Here is a 21,215-nt window from a genome sequence, read left to right on the forward strand (position 1 = left end):
TCTATTATTTAAATGTTATGAATTCGTCGACAACCTTTATGGCTATACTCCCAACAGTCACAACCCTGATCACTTCGTATTATAATTATAAATAGGAAACACAATACACATACGACATTCGCGTTATATTATGCAACGCATTTTTTTTACTTAGAAGAATAACATGAATATAAAATCTATAGCGTAAATATAGGACGAGTATATGTGAAATGGGTCTAAATCTAAATACGTAAATGAATTTCTGTAGACTATAGACGTCTTTAATTCGTAATATAAAACTCAAAACGTGCAGCAAATCATTTATTTAAAAAGCGATAATATTAATATTCTTTACGAGAGAAAATAATACAAGTTATACAATTTTATTATGTTTTTAGACTTTTTATTTTACAAATAATTAATAGTAGTATAGACAGTATAGTACAATTCGGTTGAAGATTTTTAATTAGCCCGAGCAGAAATACAACAATATTTAAATGCCTTTTTAATAAAAAACATTTTGTGTGTTAGATAAACGATACAATTTTGTATGATTTGAAATTATAAATAATTGAAAGTCATATGTAATTCATATAGACTATTTATTTATTATATAGTATATTAATGCTTATCCCCCTTAAAATAATTTTTGATTTGGTATTACTATTACACCTATGTATAAAATGCTTTCCACTTTCTTAATAATTTTACGGTTTTGTGAGTTACAAATTTTGTTAATGTCATAACCATAAATTGAAATAGTATTATAATTATCAACATATTTGTTAATTGAAAACGACATGAATACAATTTTTTCCACATTTAATACTAGATTTCTATAAATTAAATTATTAATAAAATTTCTACTACTAAAATTTCTTTAGGCTTTTGTATACACGCCATCCCAAGATTTATGAGAAAAAGCAAACAAGTATCATCAGCATACGCGTGGTTATCCATCAATATTAACATCACGAATTTCTTTTATATATATAATAAAAATAATTTGTCCTGGAACACTAGTATATACTACCCTGTGGTACGCACCGTATTTAATTATACACGTGTCACCATTTGCTTAATTTATTTTCAGTATTTGTTTCCTGTTACAAAAGTAACTATTAAACCAGTTTGAGCTTCAACTATTTATTCCAAAGCTAGGCAAAATGTTCAATAGAATATCATAGTTAAATGGGTCTAAGGCTTTGGATAAGCCTAAAAATATTGCCAACGTTGTATTATTATTATCTAAATTACTACACAGAAATTGAAAGACTTGATATACAGAGTATCAATGCATTATCTGTTAAATTTGAATGCAATGACAGGTATCATTGTAAATGAAAAACGAACGAAGATGATTTGTAAGTCTAGGATAATTAGTAGGATATATTATATTATTACCTATATTTAAATTGTAATACATCGTTATTTTATTCGATTTAGTAAAAAAATTAATTTCATACGCTCATAAAATTTTTTTATATTGATGTTGGAGTTTTTTTTTACTGTTATTTGAAGAAAAAGTAATGGAGAACCTTGTGTTGTTGGGTTTTTTAACCTTAGATATAAATAACAAAAATTGAAAGAATTTTAAACTTCAAAATTCCTTTAAAATTTTCGCGATATTGACATATTTTATAATCATTTGAACTTGTAATGTTTATAAACAAAAATTGTGTGACTAACGATTTTTTATTTTTTTTTCTACAACAATAACAACTTATAATAAACCTTGTATTCAATTTTAAGAATTTTTTGAAAAACCAAATTTTTTATCGGCATTTCAAGAAAAAAAATTTAGAAAAATCGAAAATTAATTTCTCCATGAAAGCAGGCTTGATAGATGCTCCCTTCCTTCGTTTTAAAGTCTTGTATACTTTTTAATTTATTTACTTATTAATTTATATTGTATTATTTAGTATATACAGATTGTAAATATCTTTTAAAAAATAAAAATACTTCTCCAAAAATTGAAACATTGAATTTTTTTAATTATCTACTCGTTTAGGCGGATGAGATAAAACCAAAAATTTGGGAAAGTCGATCTCAAGTAGACTTGACTATAAATTAAAATCTGTTTATTCTGTTTTTAAAATTGTAATCGCTTCACTAGATCAATCGGTGGGTAATAATGAAAACATATCTAAATTTATTCCTATATTCCACATGTGTTAGATCAAGACAAAAAAATCATCGCTTTCAATTTATAGTTTGAAATTTATATATAAATATTTGGTTGCAAGGCCCCCTCTCCACCACATTAAGCTAAAAACGTTTTCTAAAAAGTGTACCTATTATTTACTCATTGAAATAGACATACAAATTATAAGCATATATTATTAAGTCTATGATCAACGCTGACTAAAAATTGTACGACTACGTTAATGAACAAGCCACAAAAAATACAAAATAAGCCCATCAACTAGCGCCGTGAGTATAATGTCTATAGCAATATAATATGTTCATAATGTTATGTTCTATACTTCTATGCAACTGTAATACAGTCGAGTCAACAATTATTTACCAACTGCTTATCATTATTCCCCGCGATTCTCTTTCTTGTTATCAATTATTATTACATACACATAATGATAGTATATTATTTAAACATTCAATGACATTGACACCGCGCTATTAGGTCAATTTCAAATTTAATATTTATAATAACATCATAAATTACTTCGTAGATACTAATCTTTAATACAATTTTATGAATCACTAAAATTTTACCTTATAGAAATACATAGATAGACCATAACATGAATAATATATTTGAGGAAAGAAGTAGAGTATGTGACTATGATGACAATCGTGTTGCTTCTAGTTTCAGACGTCCCGATGATGAAGATGAAGTTAAAATACCAAAAGTATTATACAAATTATTACCGTTATTTTTGTTATTTTTAAAGAACTGTTTCACTTCTTGGCCATTGCACTTAGATACTACTATTGTTAGCTAACATGTGTTTTATATTGTAGGTAATAATAGGCAGTTCATATTAAAAAATAATTGCTTTCTTAATTATAATAAATTATTTAAGTACAGCGGATTCCTCCTAATGTGGGCACCGGTTAATATGGACATCCATTTAATATGGGCAAAATGGTCTGGTCTCAATACAAATAATTAATACAATTGATTTTGGATTTTATTGACAATCGCTTAATGTGGACAAACAGGGCTGGTCTCAACGTACCCACATTAAACGGAATCTACCATATATATAAAATACATTTTTTTTTTTGCTACTTGTGTTTTGTACAAAAAAAAGTTATATACTAAATGTAATAGGCGTTCAATAATTACAGAAAGTTTATGGTGAAAAAAGTCCACTTGTTAACAAGGCAGTTCCTAAAACTATAACAACAGCTCAACAAATTGCTGCTGAGAGCATAGAGTCTCAAATACAAACTCAAAAAGGAAATCAGTATTTGGCTGCATTAATTGGTAGGTTAAAAACTATAATAATCTTCATCAAAAATTAAATTATTTGTTTAATATGATTGTAGTTACTATTGGAGGGTTCATCATGGGTACGACACTTGGATGGACAGCTCCTGCAGGTCCAATGATGGAAAACGGTCAATATGGATTCCAAATTACTGTGGAAAATGTTTCATGGATAGCGTCAGTCATGCCACTTGGTGCCATGCTTGGATGCCCAGTTATGGCTGGTCTAGTCAACAAATTAGGACGTAAACATCTTATGATAATGTTAACCATACCTACACTTGCTGGTTGGGCAATGATAATATGGGCCAAATCTGTAAATATTAATTTTTTTCTAAACCAATTTTAATTAAAACTTTTGATGTAAATAATATTTTCTAAGGTAGTATGGATTTGTGTCGGAAGATTTTTAACCGGATTTTCTAATGGTTCATACTCTGTTATTATACCTTTGTACACTTCAGAAATAGCTGAAAAAGAAATCCGTGGTACTTTAGGTACTTATTTTCAATTGCAAGTTAATGCAGGAATCTTGTTCACATATGTTATGGGATCCTATGTAAGTCTATATAATTGTTATGTTTTATTATTAATTAAAATGTTACTTTCTTTTTCAGCTCGATGTATTTGGTCTATCTGTTGCTTGTGCAATCATTCCAGTAATTTATTTATATTTAATGTTTTTAATACCAGAAAGTCCAATATTCTATCTTATGAAAGGAAATGTTGAAAAAGCTCGGATATCATTGAAATTTTTTCGTAAGCCTGTTGATTGTGTAGATCAAGAATTAAATACCATGCAGAGTGCATTAGCTAAAGTACAAAACACATATAGTTATTTATTTATGAATTAAATAAACAGTAAATTTATTTTTAGACTGAAAGAGAAAGAGTTCCAATCATGGAAGCATTCCAAACTACACCAGCTAAACGAGGATTGTTCTTAGGTCTTGGAGTTATGGTTTTTCAACAGTTTTGTGGATGTAATGCTGTTATTTTCTATGCCACAACTATCTTCAATGTAAATTTATTTATAAATTCATTAAATTTAATTATTCATAATAGTTCTATATCATTTATATATACCATTTACTGTAGGCAACTGGGAGTTCAATTTCATCAAACACCTCCACAATTATTATTGGTATCATGGCTGTAATGTCTACGTATGTATCAACACTTGTTGTTGATAAATTGGGACGAAAAATTTTGCTGTTGTATTCTGTTGTTGCAATGGGAATTTGTACATTCCTTATTGGTGTATTTTTTTATGCAAAGGAATCCCATTACAATGTTTCTTCTATTGGATTTATTCCATTGATATCATTATGTATATTCATAATATTATTTTCCATTGGTTTTGGTCCTATCCCGTGGATGTTAATGGGTGAAATATTCCCAGCTCAAATTAAAGGTAATGATTAAAATCTAATGGTATAATATTGATTTTATGACAATATAAGACATAGTATTATTCAGTAGCATACACTAACTGTGAACGTGGACCAACTGATAATATTCTTTAAAATTATGGTCTATTAAAATTTTAGATTTATAAAAACTTAATTTCTTATAAATATTTGTACAGTTAATTTTAATAAATATAATTTATTACCTATATTATAATTTATGAAAAATTATTATAATTATTAAAATTAACTGTACAAATATTTATAAAAAATTAAGTTTTTATAAATCTAAAATCTAAATAGACCATAATCTTAAAGAATATATAATTTTTATTTTGAAGAAAAAATACTCTACAAAAACCTTGCATTATTTATTAATTATTAATTCTACTTAATCATGTTTTCTTTATAGGTATTGCCAGCTCAATAGTTTGCATGTCAAACTGGCTTTTTGTTTTCTTAGTTACCAAATTTTTCACATTATTAGTATCTGCTATTTATTTATACAACACATTTTGGCTATTCACATTATTCAGTGTATTGGGAACATTCTTTGTGGTGTTTATTGTACCTGAAACCAAAGGAAAGACCATGGAAGAAATTCAAGAGTTGCTTGGGGCTGATCTTATTCCACTATTAACAGAAAATCATGATATCTTAGAATAATATATTATCATATATTATTATTTATATTTTAAAATTAAACAATTTTATATTATTTATCCACCAGTCATCATTTATCATTATTATTATAAAATTGTGTATGATCATTTTTAGCAATTTACTATTAGAAATATTTACATGTTTTTATCAATAACAAACATTTAATTTTTACCTGTTTTACTTACATATGTTTTAATTATTGGATCTGTTTAAATGGTTTTAAATTGTTTTCTATTAAATTTATAGTTTAATGTATACTATTTTATGTACATATTTTTTACTGATTACTTTAAAGCTTATAATGTGATGAAATTTTTTTAGTATTAGCTTAAATTTCTAATTTTTGGAACATTTCCAGTTTTCCACGGATTAAATATATTATCTGCCGCTCCTATTATTATTATTATTATTAATGTATTTCTAATTAGTGTGCCAATTTAAATCTGTGATATCTCAAGACTTATTTATTGTATAAAAACATGTATGTAATTTAATATATTAATATATATAATTTTATGAGTACCTATTTTGTTTTATTTTTTTTTATGAAACAAATTCTTTCTAATGCTTTTTTTATTACTTTAATACTATTTACAATCAGTACGGAATCTACAAGTACAATAAGAAAATGTGTTTAAAACAAATCAATTAAAATTACTATTTTCATTTAAATTATTTCACAATTAAATTATTAAATACTATTGACAAAGAATAGTTCTTATTGTAATTAAAAATATTCATGTAAAAAAAATACTAATATATCAAAATGTACAATGTGATTAAATAATGTAGTTACTCAAAAACTAATTTTTGGAATTTTTAATTATCAATTATCATTTATAAAAGAACCGTGGAGGAGGGGGAGCCACAGCCATGCATCTAATTTAAGCATAATCTTAGTAATTACTACAGAGTCCTCGTACGTGATGGCAAAGATAATAATATGAATATTGTTTTTCGTGAATTGTAATAGTAGTTCAAGACAACAAAATATCTAATATCATGGTTCAAGATATGAATATTAGAACACGCTGTTTTACACATTTAAATCCTTATAAAATCAATGTAATTTTCAGTGTCCTGTACTTTTGTGACCTATATTCCTTCAATAATTGTTACTAATTAGGTAATAGGTTTGTTAGGTCAGAATTTGTAACTCTCTTTACTAAAAAAATTTACAATAAGTACTACTGTTGTACAAGAGAATAAACCTTTAATAGTGCATATGTGCTATATACTGCAGCATAGTAGCATACCTAGAAATTTTTTTCTCGGGGTGGGGGGGGAGGTTGAACAATAACTACAATATACTCGTAAATATAATATACATAAAAACAGTCTATTTATAATACTAACATAATGTAAACATTAAAATTTGAAAATTATTTGTTTAGCTCCACACTCAATACAATATTTAAGAATATCTACCTATAAGTCCTACTGATCATTATATTATGTAGCGAGCTACATATTATTATTATAATGTTTAAACACGCGTAAGAGTGTAAGTATATAAAATAGTGTAATTTTATTTATTCGTGTTCCATTATAATATAAATTAAAATATAATTAATGCATACCGCTGTGGTGCTGTCAGTGGCGGCACCAAGGAGAGGGTCTGGGCGGGCTACGGCGCTCCTAAATTTGTCTTGGCCCTTGGTCCTCTTTGGTGCTTTGGTCGCCTAACCACAAAAGAAAAGAAATACATTTTATTTAAAAGAACAGATTATAAAATTGTATATAAAATTAAAAATATACATTATAAGATTATAAAATTTATATTTCTATATGACTTATATGGCAATGGCAACAACAATTTTTTTTTTGACCGAATAAAATGTGAATGATTTAGAGGTCCTTTGATGAAATATAAATTAATAATTATTAACAAGGGTAAATTTTTACATTTATTAGTCAATAGTTAATATATTAATATATTACCTATGTATAGATATTTACTATTTTGTTTAGTTTGTATTTTAAATTTCAATTGATAAACAATAACGATTAATGAACAAAACGGTTCTTTCGAATTCAAATTGACAGCTTCGTGGAGATGACATAAATAATTACAATATCACCATCGCCATATAAGTTAATAATTATCTAGATGCGTGAAATCGGGTAAGTTTTGGTCGAATAGCGGTACTGATCTTTCGTGGGCCGGAGTATAATAAACATTACTATTGTGCTATTACTGTAATGTCAAGTATTATATAATAAATCTGTTTTCTGTTGTACGGCGACGGTGAGACTACGAAAGTATATAGAAATATAGAATATAGATAAAACATAAGAGCCAATCAGCCAGAGCTGATACCTAAGTACCTATCCAACTAAACTTTAAAATGTATCAAAACATTCAAAACGGAAAACGGCCAAACTCCAAAGTTCTGTAGTTAAATGTTGATGTTGATTAGATAACACATTTTTATCATTAAAATATATGAATTGCGTTTATTTTTATTGTTTATTTAAATTTTTAATTTTTAAATGTGTTCAAAGTTCCGACAATTTTTGTTCGAATTCACTTATGCAGTTTTGTTCCGCTAGAATAATTGTAAAGCAATCAGTCATCAGTGACGATATTTGGAATATTTATTTCGACTTACGTGACAGATTAGTGCCAAAACATTTCCGAAAATCGTCCTTTCCGGCTAAAATATGAGCACTTTAAAGCCCGGCGAAGCTGAAGGATCAGATGAAGCATATAAGACTGACCTCGAGGTTGTTACTATTGTGCTTCTATTATTTGAATACATAAATTTTATTAGTTTATTAGTGGTACTTATTGTGGAAATAAGTAATATGTCATTCAGATGACTATTGGCAAATGTATTTGATTGTTTTAGGAAGTGTATAGTGAACATAGTCCTCTTGTTGAAAAAACACTGTATCAAACTATAAATTTGCCTCAAAAAACAGGCTGCGAAAAAGCACAATACAGAACTCAATATTTAGCCACTTTGATTGGTAGGTCATTGAAAGTCTTAAATTAAATATACATACTTTTTTTACTAATTTTACAATTGTTATACATGGCCATAGTAACTATTGGCGGGTTCATCATGGGCACAACACTAGGATGGACGTCTCCAGCTGGCCCAATGATGGAAAATGGGCAATATGGATTCCACATTACTGAGAATGATGTTTCATGGATTGCATCATGCATGCCACTTGGTGCCATGCTTGGATGTCCATTTATGGGTGTTCTAGTGAACAAATTGGGACGTAAACGTCTGATGATAATGTTAACTGTCCCTGCACTCTTTGGATGGGAGATGATAATATGTGCTAATTCTGTAAATATTTATATTCTTAATTCATATTTAAATTTTATTTAAAAAATAATTCTCTAAGGTGGTGATAATCTGTATCGGCAGAATTTTAACTGGATTTGCTAGTGGTTCATACTCTGTGATAGTACCACAATACACCTCTGAAATAGCTAATAAGGAAATACGTGGCACTTTAGGCACTTATTTTCAGTTACAAGTATTTTCAGGTATCTTGTTCACCTATGTCTTGGGATCATATGTAAGTCTTAACTATATAAAAATTCATTATATTTTTTATCTATATTATTATGCTCTTTTACAGTTAAATTTATTTGGTCTATCTATTGCTTGTGCAATAGTTCCAGCGGTCTATTTGTGTTTGATGTTTTTAGTACCAGAAAGTCCAATTTTCTACCTATCGAAAGGAAATATAGAAAAAGCTCGATTATCATTGAAATATTTCCGCAGGCCTTTTGGTCAAGTGGACCAAGAATTAAATATAATGCAAGATTCTTTGGCCAAAGTACAGGCATTTACATAATTTATAAGTATGTTTGTAGTAAATAAATAAACAATGAACATATTTTTACAGACTGAAAGAGAAAGAGTTCCAATCATGGAAGCATTCAAAACTACACCAGCCAAGCGAGGGCTATACTTAGGCCTTGGGGTTATGGTTTTTATGCAGTTTACGGGATGTAACACTGTTATTTTCTACGCCACAACTATCTTCAATGTAAACAATTCTGTTACTTTAAAAATTATTATTACCTAAAAATGTGAATTTATTTTAGGCAACTGGTAGCTCAATAAGTTCAAATGCATCAACAGTTATTGTAGGTATCATGGCTGTTTTGTCTACTTACGTGTCAACACTTGTTGTTGATAAATTGGGACGAAAGATTTTGCTCTTGTGTTCTGTTGTTGCAATGGGAATTTGTACATTTTTCATTGGAGGATTTTTCTATGCAAAGGATTACAATTATGACGTTTCATCAATAGGATTTATTCCATTATTATCACTGTGCATATTCATAATATTATTCTCAATGGGTTTCGGTCCAATCCCATGGATGTTGATGGGTGAAATATTTCCAGCTCAAATTAAAGGTAAGATGTGTTTTCAGGATACATCAATTTTTATCATCATTTTGTTACATATTTAAAGTATTTTGAGTAGTATGCCGATGAAATGTATAACAGTTTTGTTTTTAACTAAATATACACTAAAACTGTACACTAGTCTTTATTAATATCATTTGTTTATTTTAGGCATTGCTAGCTCAATAGTCTGTATGGCAAATTGGTTTTTTGTATTCTTGGCTACCAAATTTTTCACGTCATTGGTGTCTATTATTCATTTATACAACACATTCTGGCTCTACACTGTGGTCTGTGTTTTTGGCACATTCTTCGTGGTATTTATTGTTCCTGAAACTAAGGGTAAGACAATGGATGAAATTCAGTTGTTGCTTGGTGCTTAACCCGTACTGTTATTACCATAAAACTTTGGATGTAAACATTTTTCTTATAACCAACTACTTAAGCTGTGATGTATTTATTTTGTCTAAGAAGTTATTACATTATATTGTTTTATAGACTTTTTATAAGATAAATTATGTTTTGTACAAAACTATTTTAAATTTAGAATATTCTTAAATGTCTAACTATTGTTTTATATTAAAATTCTATTTAAAGTTTTAAGGTATATCTACTTTAAGATTTATATCATACTAAAATGTTTACAATTTATTAAACATTTATATTATTTTTACAAACAGATTTATTTTCAATCTATATAGTAATCTAAATATAATACTTGTGTTAATTGCTAATGTAATCATTTATTGCACCTCAAGAAGATACTTATTTTCCACTATGCACCACTAGTGAGTTGAATCCAAATCAAAATAATGAATGATTAATGATTGCGTATTTATAGTGTTGTTTAATTGATTAAAGAGTTATCCATGGCTTGCTTGATTAATCTGGTTAGATTCTACCAATGAGTTTTATGTTTTACTTAAAAACATGCCTTACAAGAAAAACTTGGTAAAATGATCAGATTTTAATAAATATTTTATTTATTTTTTTAAAAAGACAAAGATTGCACATTGCCTAAATAATATTCCTTATTAAATAGACACTAGCAAGGTTGTTAACTGAATTTTCAAAATAATTAATTAACTTTATTTAAATTTCCATAGGGTTCTAGTTAAATTGTTTGTTTTTGTATATTGTATAATTGGTACATAAATTTATAAAAATTATATCTACATTTATTGGAACTTTTATAATTTTTCAATATTTCATCATGGTGTACTTTTGTAATGATAGTCTGATCAAATGTTACTAAATAGAAAATATTTTTTTTCTATAAATGTAAAAATAGATCATGATTACTTCTATAGTAACTTATTATTGACTGGGTTTGACAATTTGTTTCTAATAATTTTTTTTCAAATGTAAAGAAAATAAATTAAATTTTTAGTTAAACATATAATATTCATTACTAAATATATTTTTCTTATAAACAAAACAAATGGCCGATTACTTTCTTAATTATTAGTAAAAATTATTCTTAATTATTGCACTTCTCATTATTAAGTGTTAAAAATATAATAATACACAGTGCACACGATGCTTTATAAGTAATAAAAATAAATATTAAACTTATGATAACTAATTTTAGTAGGATTAATTTTTTTTACAAAGATCATTTGAATAATACAATTGGATATAAAATGAATTGAAACAGTCTTTTAGCACATTTGACAAATTCATCATCAAATGATTTTTGTCTAACATCGTTGTTGATGACTTGCACCTTGGAACATGTCAAACATCCAACAGAAGATGCTTGTACAAATGGATTTTTGGCTGTTAATATACCAAATTTGTTACCAGACAGCTGACCTGAAAACCATACATGGTCATTTTCTCTTAAACTTTTTGTTGCATTGTCCATTATGATGTCTTGACTATTAGTTAGCAGTGTTGTTATATCACCACTGTTGCCCCATACACCTTCATTACTCATTTTTATTTCTATTTCATATGTATAACGATTCCATTCAGATAAATGGCAAAGGTCAGATAGTTTTGAGCTCACGTTACAGCCATAACTGTCTGAACATGTCGATAAACGTTTACCCAGTAAACAAGTCAATGGATTCGATATAATCTAAAAAATATTTTAAATCAATAAAATTAAAGTATTTTTTTCCTATTTAACTTACTTTTGGAAAGAAGCTTAATATAGTTAAAATAGGATTGTGTACTGAAACAACTTTGCTGGATTTTATGTAACCATCCCATTGCACATTTAGACCAATTAATTGTGAACAGTCAATGTCAGCCATTACAGTGGTCTCTTGAGAATTTTTACCAATATCTTTGTTACAAAATTCTGAGAAATCATTATAAGTTAAATGATGTTCAGCAGGCGGCTCAATCCATTGTTGTATACGCTCATAGTTGTTAAAAACACAAATTGTTGTGCCAATTAAAACTATAAGAACCTATAAGAAATTACAGTTATTTACAAAGTTAATAGTTTAAAATTTTAAATATTAATTCAAGTACCTGCAAATAAGTATAAAATGAATCGGTGCGAAAACCTTTACGTTTGAAATATTGCAAGACTATATGTAAAATCCACATAAATATTAGAACAACAGGCAATTGAATAATTTGATATATTGTCTCAAAGTCATTGCCAATAGTGACAAATGGCAAGAAAATACCAGTAATTGGAAACAATATAAACACACAGACTAAGGCTAATATACTACGAACTAGCCCATACCATGTAGACTCTATGAAAGAAACATAAAATAATTATCAAAATTATAATTTGTTGATTCACTTGTTTAGTTTTTAAATAAATATCACATACCTTGTGAAGCAACTAGAGCCATTTGCCACCATGAAAGTGTCATGCAATGTGGTATCAAGTCGGTGTAAATTCCTCTCCAATTATTACGTGCAGCCATTTTAACCATAATCGCTGGTAATATTAAATAAAACAAAGCTCTAAAGTTGAGACAAAATTCAACACCATTTCCTAGAACATTTATGTATTCAGTTAATATAATATAGATTATAGATGATAAAAAAATATTTCACTTACCAATGACATATGATGCAAATGTTGGTACATGTAAATCAAGAAATCTCCAACCTTTACTTACTACTGTATCAGTTTCATATGGATATTTTGCTAACACATTAACACAAAAAGATAACAGTGCAATTAGATCTATGTTTTTGGTCTTGCCCAGTTTTGGGCCACTTAACTAAAACAAAACAAAAAAATTAAGTTAAAGGTCATTCTTAATTTAAATCATATTACAATATTTATGGTAAATTGTAAGACTTGTATATATTACCGAAAATGAATATAGTGTATAAAATGTTAAGCAAATTGATACAATGGTTAATTCAGATTGAAACATGGTGTCTGAATCAATAACAGTCTTCATAAATAAATGAGCTCCTAATGATGCAAAAAAGAAAACATATGGCTTAAGAGTGTTCATTAAATGTTGATATTCTGCTTCTTGAGCACTGAGACAACCTCCACTGTATGTGATAAATAAATTTGACCATCTGCGGAATCGTCCATAATCTCTTTTTGCACATAGTGCACATACTGTGGCAACTACCATTGCAAGCAATGAACCATAAAATAAAATATAAGGAATTAACAGACGAATACCATCTAAGCCCAATATAAAACAGAGAAGTGTCATTATCAATGTTGGAGCGTGAAAATATGAGAATGGATTTAATGGCAACTTGGAAAATCTTTTATTTAATCTCTCTTGAAGACAAAGATTATAATTGTGAATAATGTACACTGGTTGGAGAAATAAATCACAAGTAGTAGATATGGCATTTTTGTTTTCTTCAATGGTAAGTATTTTTTGCACAAGTGGCATTTGTCCACGTGAAAAATCTTTAGCAGCATTGACTAATACGTCTTCAGTAAGTTTCTCACCAGATTCATTTATTTTGGATTTCCAATCTAAAACAAAGAAATATATATACACAATAGAACATCAATTATCCAAACTAATTGGGACCACACCTAGTTAAATTGGTGAAATTTTGAATGCTAGGAATTTTTAAAATTGTATTATTTACTATGTAATATATGTATGAATTTATTATCACATATTACAATAAATACTTATGCATAAATATGTGTATACTGTAGAAAACAAAATATGACTGAAAAGTACAGTACACAGTAAATTACTTTAACTAGGTAAAATGAAAATTAATGGTATTTGATATATTATTTGTATAATATATAATATTAACAACAATAATACAGTATGTATGTATTGATATGCTGACCACTCGTGTACGCTGTTTAGATAATCATATAGCGTATAAATGATCAATTTATATGCATATGAACGTTATGTACTAATAATAAATATTAAATGGCCGATATAACTGATAGATATAACCAGTGAATATGATTGGATAACAGTGTTCAGATATATCAATTGACGTGTATTGACATTCAAATAATAGAAAAGCTCATATATGATATTTTTTATTACCTTGCCGCGATGATTTTAAACATTTGTATTCTTTAGAGTTTTCATCTACTTTAATTATGTCTGAACTAATGGATTTTTTACTACATGCTTGATTTAATTCATCTTTCAATTGGTCACTAGTGATAAAGTCTTCACCAGCTGACATCCTGCAATAACAAAAAATAATGTAATAAGTACATTGCATAAAGAATTGTTATACTTAAGGTTCTATATAACAGAATAAAAAGTACAATAAGTGTTGTAAGAGAAGAAAAATTAATGAAATTAGTAAATTTATTATGGTAATTTGTTTTATTAAATTATTTAAATTTAGCATAGATTTAAAACTCAGTACTAGTCTACTTGATCCACATAATTTCACATATTAATTATTATTAAGTACTTGATAGTTATTAGTCATCTTGAATAAGACATTTTTTTTTAGTCAATATACAGTTACTATACAGAAGCACTTAATACATCACATTCACTGTGTTGTCTTCATCTTTACAAATATTTAACATAGCAAGTATGCATTTAGCAGAATCAATTTTAAGTTAGATTTAACAGAGTAAATTGACCTATTAATTATTATTAAACTTAAAGGTAAGAATATTATCTAAAATTTAGATTCTAAATGTCTATAATACTTAAATTATTATAGAAAAACTGTCAAATAAACATAGATTACCTTTATGTTGTATAATAGATTAGTAAACTCTAATATTAAAGTTAGCAAAAAATTGGTTAAGTTTGCTGATTGCAAATTTACTATGTCATACATTTTTAAGACAGAAACAATATATATGAGAGTGACATCTTTCTAATGGATCATTAAATTAATTGTTATTCCAAATTTCATATTATAAATAAATATGATAGAGCAGTTAGTACCTATCAAATATTTCATGAGCTGTTTTTTGAATGATTTTATCCTCTTGAGAAGTTTCCAAACAAACTTTAACATCCAACCAATTATGTTCAGTGATACCTAAACAAGTATTCAGTTAACAAATTGATGCAAATGAGTTATAAGTTTAAAAATTTGTTGAAGCTGTTTATATCTAGTGGGGATGATTGATAAATTATTATAAAAAATAAGTTTGATTAAATTATGGTCAAACCTTTTCCCGTATCTAGACATTCTCTTAGAAGTTCAGTTGCCTTTTTATGTCCTTGAGAAGAAGCCTTGATCAGCCAATAAACACCTAATCTGGCATTTTCTTCTTGATCTTTTTCATCTTCTATAAGTAAAACAAAATAATTTAAAAATTATAAATACTTAAAAATAAGTTTTAATAGTATTATATTGTAGGAGAAAAATTAAAACACTTTATTTTTACATGTTTTATAATAAATAAATAATAGAAATTATTCATAATTCATAGGTTGACATAGAAATTTATGCCTATTAGACAATAGATAAATTGCAATTATATGAAAAAATAATAGCATAGTGGCCTAGGTAAAATAACCAAGTAATAATAATTATGGTACTTTTCAAGAAAGCAAAAAATGTAAATATTGGGTAACTTGTACTTATAAAATTAGTTATTCTAATGTTGTTTAAATTTAATATAAAATTATATAATTATGCATTATGTTATTTATCTAATTTTACCTCTAAATCATCATTTTATTGTACCTACAAAATATATCACAAAATTATAATATTGTATTTTTTACACCATAAACCAGGGGTCTCACATTAATTTCTATGGAGTTCCGTTTTGAAACTGACCATATACTGGTCGCACGGTTCCTAACAGTTTTAATAGTTTACACACGTTAAAAAATACATTTTTTTTTTAAATTAGTATTTATAATGATTTATTTATGCATTTGTTCAATACAGATTAATTTAAATTTTTTTTCGTATTATAAATTTTAATATTTACTCAGCGGAAAGGGTCTGTGACAAAAGCGTACGCGGTCCGCCGCCAGTTGATGACCCCTACCATAAACCATAATACATCTAAATAATTTATGTCTTACCGCAGTTCTCGTTCAGCAACTGTTTTGCCAAATCAACCTGGGAATCAGGCCATCCATCTTCCGCCAAGAAACTTCCAAAACGGTTGTAACGACTTTGAGTTTGGTCTGTAGAGGATGAAAAATAAATTACCACAAAATTTGACAACTATTCAACTAAAGTATTTCGTATATTAAATAATGATGTATCGTTACTCAGTAAAGTCCATTGTTTCCTTCGCGTCGATTTCTGCCCGATAATAGGATCAGCCATATCTTCGGCCAGTTTGACAAGCACAAGTCCCTTTATAAATAAAAAAACACCTTTCGCACGGTTAAATGACGAGAGGCTTACGGTCAGGGAGCACGTGACATCTCGAGTTCGTGCCGGTCGGGTGGCGAATGGCGTCGATAAAAATAGCTATAAACAGTGTAACAATTATAAATGTCCGACGTCGAAAATCCGAAACCGAAATGCGTAGGTATTGCGTATTAAATTACATATATTTCGGGAATGAAGAGTCGTATCTTGATTTCTCGTGCCGTTTGTTCTCACGACCGTTATTTGAACAACGGCTCAGCAGTATACAGACACTCAACGTCGAACCGCTGATCTTTGACCCCCAGGACCCCGAAAATAACCTTTTACGGCATTTAACGTAGAACGATCTATATATATATATAATATAAATTTAACGCAAAAATGAACTCGAGATAGTAAGTTGATACCGTCGTCGTTGATAATATTGTTTTGTGTTTGCGGGACCCCCTCGTTTGATACTGTAGAAGTCGTAATCACATCCAGTTGTTCGTCCGCGGCTAATTGATCGAAAGCGACAATAGACTGAAAGCGCCTTAGATAATATCAGCTTTGTACCAGTTTTTGTACTTAATTAAAAAAAAAAAAAAAATAAGAAAACTTATTTATTTTTGTATTTTATTTAACAGATAAACAGAATTTATTATTTTGAATTAGTTTTATTTGTTCTATTCTACGTATTACAATTATTAAATTATCGGCATTATATCACATCGTAAATTTGTAAGCGATTATCAATACTATTTAATAAAATAAATAAACCACAAATTAATCTATTCGTCTTGTCGACGATCTTCAAGCGCTTCTAGAAAAAACGTGCGCCCGCGGACAGTTAAAAACTATATTTACGACAAAAATTAAAAATAAATTTATGTTTTTGTTGTATGTAACTATTATTTAAAATAAAAACGTCAGTGGAGAGAAAATTTATTAAATTAGGCATTAATTAAGTAAAATGTATCTCCAAAGGTATAAAATGAATGAAATATGCCTATAACAAAAAAAAGTTCAAAATATATTTTGGCCTATAGACATTTATATGCAAAATAAAATCAAAACTAGCTTTATAAAGATAATAGATATGATACTTATTTGTTTCGTAATCTACTATTTTTGTGACTGTGCAAAACAAATATACAAATACTACAAGTCCTCTGCCTTTTAATTCATTATTAATTTGCCGTTACGGCGTTACCGTTAACACAAAAAGGCTTAAAAAGCGACTACATTATGCCGTAACCGTTCTTAACTTCTTGTTAAACAGAACTAAAAAAATAATTGTAAGAAATTATGTTTTGTTATATAAATATAAAATTGAGTTTTTAAAATTTCGCCTTGAAAATTTGTTTGTCCAGTGAATTACGAAAAATTTTACTGTGTTAAAAATAAAAATTGTAAATATACTTTAGTGTATACTAATCAAATATACTTCACATATTTATTGTAAATTCATCTACTATAGGTACGTATATACATGAACAATTATTAACAAAACAAGATCGTGTTAAAAAAAGTTCATGTAGGTAGGAACACTAGGAACTAGGCACAAAATTACTTAATTGTGAACTTGATAAATAAGTATATATAGTCAAATTTAAAACTTATTATTGTTTTTTGTTTTTTTTTTGCGGGAGGAGGGTTAAAAGTGTATTACATTATATATTTATATATATAAATGTAGTCAAATTATAAAATGAAATCAAGATTTCTGTTCTGATTTGCTAAATAACCCCAGATGAAAACCCCAGCATATCCTCTCTATAATACCGTAAACACGTACTGATCTTAGCACTCTTAGCTAGTTCTGCACAAATGCGACATTGCTCGTGACACATTAAATAATGTGCGTAGATTTATTTAATCATAAACTCTGATAAATGTTGACAGTAAACTACACATATTTTTAACAATCATTTTGCAGGTTTTGACCAAATTTAAATTACAGGTCCAAAGTTATATCTAATCATAATAAATATTTTATTTTATGTACCTAATTAATTACATATTATGACAAATTGACAACCCTATAAACACACAAATATTCGTTTTTCTTGATCTCCTCTTTAAAATGCAAATGTTTAACAATTTTTTCTTGGTGTACTTATATATATATATATAGATACATATACATATTATATAGTTAACTATAAGAGCATTTCTTCAAAATATCAAATAAATCAGTTCGGTAGTTTCTGTTGATAATAATAGTCAGTTACTACAGTTTTCACCTACGTAACAATTATTGTTTCTCGTATAACTTGATATTTTTCTCGGGTGTTGAAAAATAGAAAATTAGTGATAAAAAAGGCAGACAAGGGGCAGTTCCAGAGTTGGTTAGGGGGGGCCTTAGTTTTAATTTTTCTTATGATTATAGGTTTTTAATAATATACATAATATATAGATAGCACGTACATACCGTCATATCTAGTATCTACAATGTAGACACGTACAAGTATGTAGATTCTACATACTTGTACGTGTCTATGATAGTCGGCGGTATAATATGTTTTTAGCTTATAATGTTTTTTTCAACAATATACAATTTTTTAGAAATATAGGCCTGGGAGGGCGGCCCTAGATACTCCTGGATAGGTATAATTTTTAGGGTAATACATATCCTTGATGACATTCATCTCTTTAATCAATATGCATTTTTAACTTTTTTTGAACACCTCATAGTTCATACTAATAATACTAATTATACAATTAAAATGTATATTACTCAATTATAATAACACTGTTTAAAATGTCTGTTTTATTTTTATTAAATTAAAAAAAACTATTATTGGTACTTCAATATGTATAAGAAGTACCTATATTTGGGCCAAAATATTTATTTTAAAATTTGAATTAAGTTAAACACTGTATAAATCTAGTCTTTATTGTCCATATTTGTGTAATAAAATTTCACAAAATTATTTCATAGTATATACCTCCACATCAACAGAGTAAAGTTGTTATGTTACGAAGGTGCTACGAAAATTCCGAGTCTCTTACAGTCAATAGTTTAGGCCGTAGGTTAAAAATCAGTCTATCAGGACGTACATTAAATATATAATGTTATATATGTATACCTAATATATTTAATCTATGGTCAAGACTACTTCTTTTGTACACCTTTTTTTATATTTTTTTTATAATGCATAAGGCATATTATATAATAAACTATATAACTATTATAATATATGTGTATTAGGTTTAGGTAAATAACTATCTTGATTAAAATATTTAAAATTACCTACATACTTTTTTGTTGGTCTATTTGGAAATAATATCAGTATTACTACAATTGCTTAAAAAGATCTACCACCTACTCATGTTTTTGATTAAAACTACTGTCGTATAAGTAAATTATAAAATGTTTGTTGGTCTTTCGTTATATACCTACTTTAGACTAATTATAAAGATGACGTGGAGGAAGGAAAAAATATAACCCCCCGGTTATATTAAGTTATTATTATTATGTACATTAATTATTAATTAGCTAACTTGATAGCCGTTAAGAACGTAATTATTTAATATTTTATAAAAGTACCAGTACTACTACTATTTATTTTCTAATTCAAGAACTGGTATACGCCGACCTAATATTAAATATTAAACATTAAAGAAAATTAAATAATAATATTTAAGTATTACAGGTATAGGTTCACAATAATATAATTCAACATACACTGGAGCATTAATACAAATTAATATAATATATTCATAAATGTTTATATTTAAATAAATAGTTACAATAATGACTATATATAGTAATGTGTAGAATTATTAATAATAAATTACAAATTGAGTAATGATGGAAATTGGAAATTATGTATACAAATGAAATCAAATGAAGTCATAGATTACATTTAATTATAAAGATTACTTTTTAATAACGAATTGTTCAAATATAATTTGAAATGGTTATAAATTTATAATAATATATTGTTTGATTTCTATAAAATACAGAATAGGTTTATACTTATTAAGCATTGGCCATTGCAGGACACGACTAGATAGATTTATTAAAAATGTATTATAATACAAGTTAGTTTTGATTGTTTAAAATGTACAAGAATTATTAACTTACAAGTGTGCAAACATTTATGCATACATATCATACAGTTATATATTTTGTAAATAAGCTAATAAAACTATAAGGATGGTTATATAAAATTTATTAGTTTAATAGTTTAGTTAATATTCTTATTGAAGACACGCAGTACGTATAGTATTACACGAAAATGTAGAGTATTTTTTAAACATTTAGGTACATATCAAATATTAAAGTAATAATTATATATAATAAATAATAATAATAAATATAATATAATATAAACGATTTGGTAACAAAATAATCATGACTAGAACTTTACGTGGCTATATCTCGATGGACTAAATAAATATTAATGGTATATACCTACACACATTTTAAAAGTTTTAACTGATTTTAATAAAATTAAAAATGTGTATATATATATATATATTGCAAATTTATATAGAAGCTTTTACAATTTCTTCTACATTTTTTTTATCTTTAACAATATTGAGAGTCGATACTTTATCTCATATAGATATGAATATACGTATATATAACGT

General features: G+C 27.2%; 2 protein-coding genes across 2 annotated transcripts; one reads left to right on the forward strand and one right to left on the reverse strand.

Moving 5' to 3' along the window:
• The first annotated feature begins 2,607 nt into the window (after positions 1 to 2,607).
• LOC113552535 lies at positions 2,608 to 10,614 on the forward strand. The gene is made up of 16 exons (XM_026955398.1): positions 2,608 to 2,849; positions 3,292 to 3,430; positions 3,493 to 3,749; positions 3,816 to 3,992; positions 4,051 to 4,251; positions 4,311 to 4,454; positions 4,532 to 4,847; positions 5,255 to 5,490; positions 8,185 to 8,232; positions 8,358 to 8,478; positions 8,554 to 8,810; positions 8,869 to 9,045; positions 9,109 to 9,309; positions 9,379 to 9,522; positions 9,581 to 9,896; positions 10,059 to 10,614. The coding sequence occupies exons 1-16, from the start codon at positions 2,742 to 2,744 to the stop codon at positions 10,268 to 10,270; spliced, it is 3,054 nt and encodes a 1,017-aa protein (XP_026811199.1). The 5' UTR covers positions 2,608 to 2,741; the 3' UTR covers positions 10,271 to 10,614.
• An 805-nt stretch (positions 10,615 to 11,419) lies between these two features.
• Positions 11,420 to 17,008, reverse strand: LOC113551810 (wolframin). The gene is made up of 12 exons (XM_026954308.1): positions 16,814 to 17,008; positions 16,529 to 16,733; positions 16,337 to 16,441; positions 15,466 to 15,585; positions 15,236 to 15,332; positions 14,363 to 14,508; positions 13,178 to 13,815; positions 12,919 to 13,084; positions 12,685 to 12,852; positions 12,372 to 12,604; positions 12,026 to 12,307; positions 11,420 to 11,970 (listed from the first exon to the last, which is right to left on the reverse strand). Exons 2-12 carry the CDS (start codon positions 16,584 to 16,586, stop codon positions 11,503 to 11,505), a joined length of 2,481 nt encoding a protein of 826 aa, XP_026810109.1. The 5' UTR covers positions 16,587 to 16,733; positions 16,814 to 17,008; the 3' UTR covers positions 11,420 to 11,502.
• Between the last annotated feature and the right edge of the window lie 4,207 nt (positions 17,009 to 21,215).

Source organism: Rhopalosiphum maidis, chromosome 2 (genome assembly GCF_003676215.2).
Source record: "Rhopalosiphum maidis isolate BTI-1 chromosome 2, ASM367621v3, whole genome shotgun sequence".
NCBI lineage: Eukaryota > Metazoa > Arthropoda > Insecta > Hemiptera > Aphididae > Rhopalosiphum > Rhopalosiphum maidis.